We start from the raw sequence: 13,671 nt of genomic DNA on the forward strand, positions 1-13,671 counted from the left end.
TAATTAATTTTTAACAGCTATTTTTTAAACAGGCCTTTTCTGGCTACAGTAGTATTTTGAAACTTTAATAGGCCCCTCTTCAACCCATAAAGAATCTTCCATTTTCCTACCGATGAAGTGAGGCAGTAATAAGGGTCAGATGTGGCAATCGCTCTAATGAGAAGCACATGTCTCCGCCATCAGGGTGCGGTAAAGACTGGTCGGGATTGCTTGAAGTTATTAATGGCAGTAAAATTTATGCTTCCTCCTGTTTTCCCAATTAAACGAAGACGACTTTTTTTTTCCTGGGGTCTTTCTAACCCCATATGGTTTCAATAGACTGTGTGATAATACTGCCTAGAGCGTCTCAATCTTTTTTAGTACAGTCTCCTTTCAAAATGAATTGTTATGTAATAGGTCAGTGTGTGTCTGATTTTTAGGTCCCCTGGGGCAGCCATAATTAATGTTTGGATTTATATGAATTTTTGTTTTTCAGTTTGTTCCTTATTTCACTGTGTTTGCAGCAGTTCTGTGCCAAAATCATTTATCAGTGGTACAAGTCTGGCATGAACAATTCCCTCTACGCAATATCCACATTTTATTCCTTAACCAGTGCTTTCTTTTCTTAGCTCTCACATTTTCACATAATGTTCAAACTTCATGATTTGTTTCATTCCGCTAGCAGATTAGGGAAGTACCTGAATACTTTCAGTAAAACACAAATATATTGTTCACATAGTGATTTTTGACTATGTGCTTTTAATCTTAATATTTGAGAGCAATGGCTCAGAATATTTGCTTTTATTAGTGTATTTAACAAATGTACCCCTCTGTTTCGTGTTTAATGTCTTCAGCATGTTTTTTTTTCTTTGTTTTGGAGTATATTCCCTTAAAAGTAGCACAAAGTTTTATAGCAGTCTACAGATAGACTCTTCCAGAGAAGTAAGCACTTTGACGTACAAGAAGATTCCATTTGAAAGTGGCAGAATTGGATATTGTATCTTTTAAGATAGATCATTCCTTCAAAAATATAACGAAATAAAGCTGTTTTATAAATCGATCAGGAGATGAGACATCCACTGAAATTAACACAGCATGGAGCAGACTCGCCTTCCTGTCTCTTTAGCACTGAGAAGAGCTGTCTTGAAAGAGGCAGTTCTTGAGACATTAGAAATTGTATCCAGAGGTCAGCTTTATCTTGCTCTGTGAGATCTGAAAGTACTCATCAGCCTTTTAAGAATGAGATGATGCAGTGGGTTTGTTGATCACAGTACAGCATGATTTTGCAATTGTAGTCTCTTGTGGTGGCCATTAAAATTACACTGAGGTTTTTTTTATGAATGGCCACACTGATTTGAAATTGCCCCAAGTGAAGAGAACAAGAACTTTTCAGCACTTTGATTAGGGAGAAAGTCATCCGTTTCCAAGCCTGACCACGAGTTTACCATACATGTTTTTCAGCAGTCATGGGATTGTTTTGTCTGTTGGTTATTTTTTAGTTTTTCAGTGAACATTGTCCAGCTCGTACTGTTAATGTTGTTTGTACATGTTTCTAACTTTTATCATTTCCTTTAAAGACGGGATGATTTTTTATGCTAAAAGTTCTTTCATGTGCATGCAGCCATGTGAATATCATATGTATAGATAGATAGATAATACTTTATTAATCCCGTAGGGAAATTGATGTGTTACAGCAGTCCAGTCCAAGACAGGCAAAACAGACATCAGAATAGTTATAAAACAAAATAAATAAAAAATAAATAAATACATAGGTGTGTGCAAAATGTGCTGATCATAGTCATTGTATACATGGTATAAATGATAACACTTATACTAATATTTTGTTCAAAAGGTAACAATTTATAAAAATCAAAATATTCTCTTTTAAACATTCTCTTTCAGGTAATGAAAACCACAAGCAGATAGCAATGTGCATCCTTTACCACATAAGTATGGATGATAGGTTCAAATCCATGTTTGCTTATACCGACTGCATTCCCCAGGTAAGCATATGAATGACCAACTCAATTAGGAACTAATATAATGATACAACAATTACATTTCGGAAGAAATACTGTTTGTAGGCATGTATTGCTACTTACTAAAATACTTCATTGAGTTCTAGTCAGTCAAGTAGTACTTTGTATTTTATTTTAAATTAATATTTTTGATTAATATCACCCCCTAATATTTTTTTTTATCTAATATTCATATTTCTAGCTGTGCTGTAAAGCCATGGAATATATCTATTTAAGCTTGTACTTATGTAGTAGTTTGAAAACTACCAGATAAACAGTTAAATTTGAAACTAGAGTGATTATTTGCAATTTTGGCTTGTGCACATCAGTTTAAGTGCCTTATATCTAATTTGTATGACAAGATCACTTTAGTCTTCATCTCACTAGAAACCTTGGCCTTTTATTCACTTTCTTTTGCTGCCTACCAATTTTAACAACTTATTTTTATAAATGTGATTTATATCAATTGATCAGCTTTAAAGTTGATTTTTTAACTGTATTTTGCTCCTTTTTACAGTGTTTTTCAAATTTGAATTGCAGTCACAATAGTTGGTTTTAAGGTGTTAAAAGATTCTGGAACAAAACTCACTGTTTTGTAATTTTGGAATACAATTTTTAAGTATTCAAAACATAGCAGTATACCCATCCCATAAGTTTGAGTATAAAATATATTTACATGAAAAATCGGAAATCTCGGAACAAGAGGCATTTGTAACTGGATTCTTGATGGAATTTAGTGAGAAATACAAAGAGAATATGAAAAGTGTTCTCCATCCAGTCACTTCCAGCTAATGATATATCCGAAGCCAAGTCAATTGCCTGATCGGCACCAATTAGGACTGAAGGGTCATGGGGTTAAGATTGTTTGTCTGGTAGTGATTTCAAAGAAACAACATTGTTCATTGTTGGGATCTTTAAAATGCGTGTTTTGTTTAATTAGGTGAAAATGCCATCCAGATGCTCATAAAAAGAATTTTATTGTTAATAACGTAACCAATGAACGTGAATGGCTAACTCCTGATGTCATTATGATATTCAATACAAGTTTTGCCGAAGAAACCAGCGAGCTGGCAGTTCATAGCTCCCCAGGTACTGCTCCAGTCTTGCTTGGACCAAGATACTCTTTGATCTGCAGGCTCATGCCTTTGAAGATATGCTGCTTGCCTCTCCTCCCTCATGACAGCCTTCGTCTTCGTGTCCAGCTATCTGCAGGAGTTTGTAGAGCAGAGCAGCAGATCAAACAGCAGAGCTGGGGAGTAGTTGGTCATGGGGACAAATTCCTTAAGAACAGAAAGGTCCTGCCATAATCATTCAAAGATGTTAGAGAGGGAGAGAGGTGTGTGCAATGAGGGAGGAGTGGGGGGGTTGGCCTCTGGTCGCTGGTAAATAAGTAAAGTCAGGTGCCAGAGAGTCTAGACGCGGTGATTTCAGTCCTGGGACTATGGTATCTGATACTCAATATGGGACTTGTCTGATTGCACACTGCTGCCTCTTCACAACCCGCTCAGCCTTTTAATGCTTTCCTGTTTAATGTTAAATCAGCGAACGATGACGATGACTGTTATTTAGAGCTGGACCGTTTTTTTATATTTCCTGCGTGATTTTGTGATTGCTTTGGTTTTCACCATAGGTAGCAGCCAAGGGGTTACTGCTCAGATCCAGTTCTTTGGACGTGTTGACTTGATTTGACTTGACTGCAGGATACTGTTTCAAATCACTAATCTTTGAATCTTAGAGAAATTTACAAATTACAAGTGGGCATTTAAAAAAGTTTTACCTTTGGAGACTTTTCCTCTTTAGTGAGCCATTTTCCATTCCAGAGAGCAGTGCATTGACATTTTATTCATGAAATGTCTCGTGCCAGTTACTGTGATAAAGTGGCTGATTTATTAAAAACTGCAAGCAATAGTAATAATAAGCATTTTTTCTTCAATATAAAATAACTGTAAAACATATGAAATTTCTGGTGTTTTTGAACACTATTCAGTTATCGAGCTGTTAACAATTATCGACAGTTAAATGTTGCCATGCTGATTTTCAGTAATGTTACTATATGCATTAGACATTTGGTTTTAATGGTAGACCATTGGTTTTAATGACCTAAGAGACTGAATGTTAATTTAAATTGAAATGACAAAAACAGTTCCTGTGATTAATAAATGCATGACGTAAGTGCTTTATACTGTACATATATCACAAGATAACAATTGATGGCTAAATTGATGGTATTTTGTAATGTGTTTCCTAATGTAGATATTTGAAAATCCAAATAACTCTGTAGTTCATTTGAGAACACACTGTGTGATGTGCAGAGAGCACTTGAAATGCACTGTAATGAATCTTCAAGGCTTTAAAAAAGAACTGATCATTCCTATTTGTAAATTAGTCATTGTTTGCTTGTCCCATTTCTAATATAGGACGACATTGGTAATCTGTATTGGAATCGTTTTCAGTTCAGACATGATCAATATTTCTTTCCTGCCAGCTGATGAAGATGTTGTTTGAATGTGCCGAAGAGCGAATGGAAGCAGAACTAATTTCATTTTGTATTAACCTGGCAGCCAACAAGAGAAATGCACAGCTGATCTGTGAAGGTAAAAGTTGTGCTAGACATGATTTATTTTTTAATGAGACCAGTTAAGATGAATCACATAATCACCCTTTCTTTGTTTTTAAGGCAATGGTTTGAAGATGCTAATGAAAAGGGCACTGAAGTTAAAAGATCCACTTCTGATGAAAATGATCAGAAATATCTCTCAGCATGATGGTCCCACTAAGAATTTGTTTATTGTAAGCACATTTATACTTCAATGTCCTTCCTTTTTATGAATTGAATGAACATTAATTTCTGAAAGGTTTCTCTTCCATCATTCCCAATGCTTTGGTTAAATTGATGAGTGCTACCTCAGAGCACTGTCACTGATATTTCTGTAAATGATCATATTTAGGCTAATAAAGTCCACTTTTTAATTGACTTGTTTTCTAGGACTATGTGGGTGACCTGGCAGCACAGATTAGTCCAGATGAAGAGGAGGAATTTGTGATTGAATGCCTGGGGACTTTGGCTAACCTGACCATCCCAGACTTGGACTGGGAGCTGGTGCTGAAGGAATACAACCTGGTTCCCTATCTGAAGGACCGCCTCAAACCTGGTAAACACACTTCTGCTGCACCATCTTCCAACTGCAAATGCTTCATTGGAATTGAGATGTTAAGTATCAAACCTCTGTTCTTCCTCTGCATTTTTCTCAGGCTCTGCAGAGGATGACCTGATCCTAGAGGTGGTGATAATGATTGGGACAGTTTCAATGGATGACTCTTGTGCAGCTATGCTAGCAAAATCTGGAATCATTCCAGCACTCATTGAACTGCTTAATGGTAGGTCACCCATTTTAGCCATGAGGTCAAGCAGCTCAGCTCATGTCTGTTTTGTCTTCTGGTTGGTGAACTAAGCAGGTTTCACTCACTTAATTAACTCTTTTAGATTCAGCATTACAGTCTCCTTGAAAAAAACGTAGCTCTAGGATATGATTTAGAAATGCCTAGTGAACCAAGCATCATCTGAGTTGGTTGAAAAATAAGGTTGTGTGAGCGAATGTTTTAAAGTGAAGTATGGAGTTCAAGAACACCCAACGCTCTTTTTCTTCCATCTCTCATCTGTTTTGTAATTCAGTTTTAAAATTTAAAAGATATTCCATAAAAATGCACATAGTCTGAACCATGTTGGCAAAGGCTAAACTGCCTTGTATGCAAATGTTATTCAAAATAGATTTTTAAAATATTTACTAGAATTTAATATGAAAGTCAAAAAAGTTCAAGCAAAAATATGGGTCAGGTATTGATTTTCAGGTGACTTTTCTGTTGACATACAGTCTAATAGATGGAGTTCTTCCACACAGCAGCATTCAACTTGTCTGTTTTATTTAACTGCATTAACTTGATGATTAGAGAAAAATAACCAGGAATGAGAATTTCATTGAATATTCCTTGAAAAACTGAATTTCAAAGTTTCAAACTTTCAAAAAACGTTTTGTTTTCTCAGTCATACTAGAAAACAGAGATACCTGACCAAAATAATTAATGGAAAGCTTGAAAAGTACATAAATAATATTTCCCACAGCACATGAGAATCTTGAAAAGTTAGATTTTCCCACCTCCTTTACAACATTACTGAATATTTGTGTGTGCTTCCAATAATGCAGATGTTAAATATCCCAGGAAGGAAATTGGCATGGTTTTACGTGATGAAAATCAGCTCAGAAAAAAAAGCCATTTATAATATCTTTAAAAAACACTTTTTTGGTTTGATTTTGCAGCAATTCTAAATACAGTCTGTAAACTATTTTATTTCATAGCTGTGGGTGAAAGCCAAGTTTGTGTTGCATTGTTATCTTCATAAGACTTTTGCTTCCCAGGAGGCATGGTTAAAATGAGCTGGAAGAAAAGGAAAATAAAAGCCTGGATTTAGAAAGATTTGTGGCTCTGCACCATTTTTCATATACTTTGTATTCCTTTTAGACTTGGTGAAACCGATACCTATGTGTTAAGAAGTTAGTTTTAAATGAATTGTGTAGACTTATGCCATTTATTAAAAATTATAATAGCCTCAACATTATCTCTGCCTTCTCCTTTTACCTTGTGGATGATTTTGTGAGCTGTAACTGGTGTCTAAATTATTCTTCAAGTACGCATCAAAACTAAGTGTACACTCCGTAAGTATGAATCAAATTTGTATTAAAATTCAGCCAAAAAATAATTTTGATTGGATTATTAACACTTCAGAATACCTAGTAGGCTGCATTGTTAGTAATGAAAATTACAATCCCAGAACATCCTCTAAATGTATAAAACATAGTAAATGAACCTTTAATATTACAAATAGAAATAAAAAATAATGAAAATTAAGATTTGAATAAAGCTCATAAAGAGAGCCATGAGATACTATACTGAAATTTTCTATTTAAATTTTGCGTTCCTATATATAAATTATAACTTTTTGGGCAAATATTTTTCCATCTGTATTTTGGTATAATTTTTTTTTGTTTTTTTTTTACTTTCTTTTGCAGCGGAACAGGAAGATGATGAATTTGTTTGTCAGATTGTCTACGTTTTCTACCAGATGGTGTTTCATCAGGCAACCAGAGACGTTATCATAAAAGAAACCCGTATCCTTTTTCTTACCCAAAAATATGTAAATAGACAGTTAAATGGGAAAGACCCCAATGTGTGCATGTAACATGATAATATCAGTTGCAATTTTTTTAAGTGGATGAGGTGGGTGATCGGATGTGTTTTCATTTGCCCTGATTACTGAGGTCAACCATTAACTTTTGCTTTAAGCTAATTTAATCAAGTTTTATCTATTAGAGCCAAGAGTGGTTAATTTTACTTTACAAAGTCTCTCTGCAGCTCTTTTAATTTTTTAATTACTACATGTAATGCTGGGGACTGTCTCTGTTGAAGTGTGTTTTTAAATGTGTCATCCTAGCTTGTGAGCCACAGCAACTTGCCGTCCTTTCTTTAACTCTATCTCAGAAGCTCCAGCCTATCTCATTGACCTGATGCACGACAAGAATGCAGAAATAAGAAAAGTCTGTGATAACACACTGGACATCATTGCGGTAATGATCGTACTCTTAACAAAGTAAACATCTGCTTTCTCTTTGTGCAAGGGTTTAGTATTTTATAAAACTGTGATCATGTTCAGCTTTGATGTGAGTATCATCTTTCTCTTTGTAGCGATATTTAGAATGGTTATAGCACAAATGCGGATGGCTTAGAATAATACAACCTTGCCTTAATCACAAACCTTTTACAAAATAGTGCACTTAACTAAAAGCTTGGTACATTAATTAGATTATCTTAGTTCCCTTTTTATATTTAGACGTAGCAAGATGTATCCTTTGTCAATTTCATGTGGATTCTTCATAGATCATGGTCTTGATGTGTACCTTTTTTTTTCTATTGTAATCACTTTCTGCTCAGAATCTCTGAATTATTGTTTGTGGCATATTTAATTACCATACTTTGTATCTGCAACACTAAATACTTCCTTAACTAGAAGATTAACACCCTTTCAGTTGAGGACTTGCTACTTGCAGTATCAATTGCGTCTTAAAATTAGATTATTTTTTGTTAGGTGTGTGCTAACCACAAATCGTAAAATGACAAACATCGTTTTATCATTGACAGCAGATAACTAGTGCTAAATTAAATATACCAGCTTTGTATGGGGAAGTTTCTAATTGAATTTATTAGTAAGCTTAATAAGCTGTAACCACATTAAAGTGAGATAGGAGTCTGTTTTTTATCAACTATGGCAGAACAGAAAGCAGACCTGTAGTTGTCCATTATCGTGCAATGTGCTGGCTATGTACACATCTTGATTAAATCCAGCAACCGCTGAAAGTGAATTCAGTGATAGCAGGATCTGTTTGTTTTCTTATTCTTAAAATGATTTTTGTAGCCACAAACGACAAGAAAAATAACTAGCCATAATGTTTGTGTGTAACCTCATTTTCTTAGGTTTCATACTGTACTAATCAGTATTGTTTCCGCAATAAGATACCCTTAAAAATATTCTTCTCATACATAACAATTGCTGCAAACCTTTTTTTATACTTTATATTATTTTAGAAAATTACTTGTTTTAAGTATTAATGTTTGGTGAGAACTTGAATTTCACAATTTCGGGAATCCATTTATAAGGAGAATGTTGATTCTTCTTGTTTAACTCAGCTGTGAAGGTGATTATTAAGAGGTAGTTGGGATTTGCAGACAAAGTTTTGATATATAGTTATTATTTTGTTAGCATTTCATATATTGACCAAAATGTCATTACCAATTTTATGGCAGTGAGCCCTTTAACAATGTAGCTGTTTCAGTTATAGCTTGCCTTGCTTGTCATTGCTCTTGGGCCCTGCTCTCTGTCTCAATGATTAATCAGTAGCAAAGCATTCACAACACAGGGGCAGCTGAAAGAAAGGCTTTATCTGCCATGTGCTGGAGAGAAAAGAAAACAACACATTTTCTCAGCCAAGCTACACATAACACATCTGATTAATTCATATTTTCATACGCAGTTGTGTTGCAGCTGAAACACAGCAGTGCACTGTGGCCTAGCGAAAGGTCCACTGTTGAGCGCTCTTCCTGCAGTGATACCCCGTTGAGAGGGGCTGGGCTCTCATGCCCTGCCCAGTCCTCCACTGTGACCTCCCTCAGCACAGCTGACATGTCTGAAAGCAAATACTCTCTCTTTGAAGCCACTAAATTCAATCGTAGTTCACAGCGGTAAATCACATCCCATGTTGGTCACTGAATGTTGTCGTTGGCCTAGCTTGGGGCTTGAAATCAATGTAGGAGACTGCATGGTGACAGACTGGGGCTTCAGCAGGTTTCAACAGCAAGAGAGGCTGTGATATTTCAGGGTTAGTGTGGTGACTTTGAGAAGCAGCCTTAAGCTTTGGGAAAATTCAGTGGGCCTTACCAACTCACATACTAACATACCAATCTGCATCACCAAAACAAGCATATCCACATTTTAGATTCTGGATATTTTTAAAGGTGTTATTTCAGTTTTTTTTAATATTATTTTGGGGCTCCCACCAGCCAAAGCACTCATTCAGAGCCCAAGTTGAGCCCAGATGTTATTGGTTCAAGTCTGGGTCATGTCACCAGCTGACTATGACCAGGACTCCTCAAGCAGTGGCTTCAACTCAGAAGATGAATGGCTCTTTCACACAGGTGTGTCGAAGAAGCTTGTCTGCCAATCCTTGCATTCTTCCCTTGCACATACATCAGCTGCTCCTGGAATGGTTGAGAGTCTGTTTATTCCAGATAGGTCTTGTGTTTTTTCTGTGAAAACCTGTAAAAATTCCTTATTTGAATTTCAGATTGCAACATATCATTTTATTCTATTTATTTTTTGGGATTATGCCTAATTCATTAACCTCCTTTTGTACGATATATAAACAGGTGGCCTTTGCTTTCAGATTCTATAAAAGCCAGTTTACTGGAGGAGCAAATGTCAGTGCCTCACTTTGCACCCTGCTCTCTTTAGGAGTATGATGAGGAGTGGGCCAAGAAAATTCAGAGTGAGAAATTCCGCTGGCACAACTCCCAGTGGCTGGAAATGGTGGAAAACCGACAGATGGATGAAGCCGAGCCCTTCATGTACGGAGATGATGGCATTGAGCCTTTCATCCATGAGAACGACATCTTGGAGAGGCCTGATCTTTTCTACAGTGCTGGTAACGGAGATCTTCATTGCTGTTAGAGACTAAGAGAGGGTATTATTTTAAAGAAACAGTCTCAGAAGGTTGAGCAGCTGCGTTTGGATCAGGACTAGAAATTCCCAGGACAGGACTGTGTTTTTGCTCACTGAGGCTTGTGGTTATGATTATCTATGATTATGAGTGGTCATGCATTTTGCTAAGATTAGGTTAGAATATCTGTAGTGCATTATATTGTTAGCAGCTATCAGTTATTAATAGATTAATGATGATTAAAGGATTAATGAAGGAAAGAGCAGTTAAACAAAGCTAAGGTTAGCATTAAAGTGGATTGGTTAAGTGATGGATTATTTGTGGGAAGGGGTTAGAAATAGGATTAGAGTTATTTTGTTTTAAGGTTTATTAGGGTGAAGTTAGGGTTAGAGCTGAACAATGTAATAGTGTTAGATTAAGAGTAACTGATTTCAGTTTGAAATATATGTGTTCAGATAAAGGATTTATATATTTTTTGATTCAAGGTTGTTATTATTATGATGGGGCTAAATATATAGTGATCTGTAATTTGTAAAAAATGTATAGCTGCCCACTAGCATGATCCCCCTGTGCAATTTAATTATGAATTTATGACGTTCTGTATTAGAAATCTTAACTTCATATGCATCTCAGTTGTTTAAAACAATTCTTTGACCTAGATGGAATAATTCCTTCTGATGGTGTAATCAGCCCTGAATTCTTCAATGACTTTCACGTACAGAATGGAGACATGGTGGGACAGCATCCCTTCACTGGCAGGTAATAACATCTGGAGTACATTACTGCCTGCCTGAATATTATACAGCACTCTGTGGAGACCTACTAATGGATCGTTTAAGAAGTATTCTTTGATTTTAAAGCCAGGGTTTCTTCATTATTTTAAAAGAGTAATAATAACCTAAAGTGTACATTATAGCTGTATTGGACTATGCTTATATACAAAAAGATGCATAGTTGTTTGCAACAACATTCGTGGCAATCTATTTTGTTTTTGAGTTTTGGGGAATGGCTAAAACTTCACTTTTCGCTTTTAACATTTTTTGCAAAACCTTACTGGCTCTGTAAATGTAATTAAAGTGTTCTGGTCATCTCTATTGGTTTTTAATATTTGGCCCCATCATGCTGCATTGGTGTCTCACAGAAAGTTACTTTTTCCCCTTCTGTTTAATCATGGCCTTTGAGACAAACATTCAATCATGTTTTCTTGTCTAGGTCAACTTAAAATAACAGATTAAAGAATGTAGATCAGAATAGATCTTACTGTATTTAATCTTGTATTTATTTTTTTAGAGATTTAGGACAGACACACGCATAACTGTCACTACTGATTTCTAAGTGCATTTTTAATTATATTTTTGGACATGCCACATGTCACTGATCTCCAAATCTACAGACTTCTCTGTTTGAGTGGAGAGTAATGATAGTTGACGTATTCTATTTGGATGTGGTGACCATAGCTTTACATATACTATCAAGAAATGAGGTGTCATCCAGCTCCAAGACAGGACAAGAATACAAGCCTAGCCAAAAATGAATAGTTTCAACCACACATGCAAGGCAAATGAGGTAGGATTAGTCTGTTGTGTCTACTAAGTGATGAGTAGCAGTGATGATGAGGTTGAATATGTTTAGCAAGCTCCATCCAGCAGTAAGCAGTAAGAGCAAAAAATGCTAATTTGCTCTTACTAAATCACAGTAAAGAACAGTTATATTTGAACCTCTTACCAGCTCTTTCAGTTTATGTGAAAATACTGCTTTTTTACTTTCTGATGGTTGAGCATGGTGGTGGTGATGGTGATGGTGTCAGTGCCATTGCATTTGTGTGTGCTATATTGGACAACATAAGAGCAGCAGATTTACATGTTTCTGAATAGTTAAAAATTAAGGTTTGTAAAATGGTAAACAATGGTGAAGTCACTGCTTAAGTCTAGAGGCTCATCGGGCCTGGGATCACTGCAGTTTCTCTAGCGTTTAGAAGTCCTGAATCCACTGGATTGGATTCGGTCCATAACAGGAATTCTGGTGCACATTAATAGAGATGTGCAGAATCATTTTGTTTTAATCATTGCTGGAGCAATATGGATAAACATGTATGTTTTCCATACATGTTATCTAATGTGAGCAAGCTACTATAGCAGTTTCTGTTGCAGGGACTTGAACCCAAAGCCTTGCAGTTAGAGCCCCAGACTACTACTCTGTACTGCTTCTTCTACAATGAGTCCTTTATAGGAGCAGAGTATTATTTATTAAATAAGTACAAATATTGATTATCCATTTAAATTGAATTTTAGAATTGAATGAGCTTCTTTGGCTGCTTAAGGTCATGCTTATTTTTCTGCTCCTCCCAAAACATAATTATTCATTTGAATGCTAGGCTCTTCAAAGGAAGAGTCTATTTTTATGAATAATTCAAATTGAAGGTGCATGTCTAATTCAATAAGTGGACTTAACTCTAAAAACAAATGAGATTGGCTGCATGCTCAAACGTCCTTGAAAATCTACTCACCACATCTGCTTCAGGATAAACAGAAGTAACCATTGCATTTATTATTCTGATCCAGAAACTGTAAGTGAATGCCCTACCACTGGGATGGCCTTTAGATTCCAGGAAAAGCACCACTTCACAAGCTGCGCTAGTTCTGAAAGTATTTGATGGGGAGGGTCACTGCAAATTACGACTGTAGTTTATTATTCATCAGATAATGAAAATGTTAAGTAACGCACACTAAAAATAAATAATTCAGTATGCAAAATGCAGTATATTTTCTGAACTTTGTAAACTGATATCACAGTTGACACATAATTATTATTCAGCAGAGTTCTAGTGCTAATTTTACTTATTGTTTACTTTCAGTTTCTGAGCAACTTTAAACCCCCTGTCTGTCTGTAGGTGTCCAGTTCTTAATGGCCACCCTGCATATCACTTAACAGTTATGGCATGTGAATAATGCAAACCTTTGCAGAAATTTTATTTTTTATGTCTGGTTCTTTATTTTGCCAAAGAACCAAGAGGGTAAAAGGGGATATATGGACTGAGTGAACCAACCTGTGCTGTCATATTGTAGAGCATAAAACCTAATGGCAGTAATACAGTACTATGGTTTCTAGCTGTTGTATTAAATTAAGGTAGTTATCGAGAAAAGTTACATAAGATTTGTTTTTCAACATTTTCCCTGAAATCAATGTAGCTTTGAAAGCAGCACTTTTCAAATTGTGACAGTGTTGCTTAAACTGAACTATGAAGCAGAACATTTCCCCCCAAAAAAGTGTAATCAGTTCAAACTAAAACGCCTGCTGTTGATTTAGTGCTATAAAACGAGGGTGTGTAACCTGAGAAGTGACAGAGAGAGAAAGCGAGATCAAAGCCACAGGACGGAGAACAAGTAAAACCGCTGACTGTTTCCTGTGCA

The 13,671-nt window shown here is 35.8% G+C and overlaps 1 protein-coding gene across 1 annotated transcript in view; it reads left to right on the top strand.

Annotated features, from left to right (window-relative positions):
- Positions 1–13,671, top strand: part of kifap3a (kinesin-associated protein 3a) — a 31,050-nt gene that overhangs the window by 13,837 nt on the left and 3,542 nt on the right. Inside the window, exons 11-19 of the mRNA XM_088598228.1 lie at positions 1,882–1,982; positions 4,483–4,591; positions 4,675–4,787; positions 4,984–5,149; positions 5,250–5,375; positions 7,064–7,162; positions 7,533–7,618; positions 10,057–10,246; positions 10,921–11,020. Of these exons, the coding sequence (XP_088454354.1) occupies positions 1,882–1,982; positions 4,483–4,591; positions 4,675–4,787; positions 4,984–5,149; positions 5,250–5,375; positions 7,064–7,162; positions 7,533–7,618; positions 10,057–10,246; positions 10,921–11,020 (1,090 nt within the window). The remainder of the gene's footprint in view (positions 1–1,881; positions 1,983–4,482; positions 4,592–4,674; positions 4,788–4,983; positions 5,150–5,249; positions 5,376–7,063; positions 7,163–7,532; positions 7,619–10,056; positions 10,247–10,920; positions 11,021–13,671) is intronic.

Source organism: Lepisosteus platostomus, chromosome 11 (assembly GCF_059453375.1).
Source record: "Lepisosteus platostomus isolate fLepPlt1 chromosome 11, fLepPlt1.hap1, whole genome shotgun sequence".
Taxonomy (NCBI): Eukaryota; Metazoa; Chordata; class Actinopteri; order Semionotiformes; family Lepisosteidae; genus Lepisosteus; species Lepisosteus platostomus.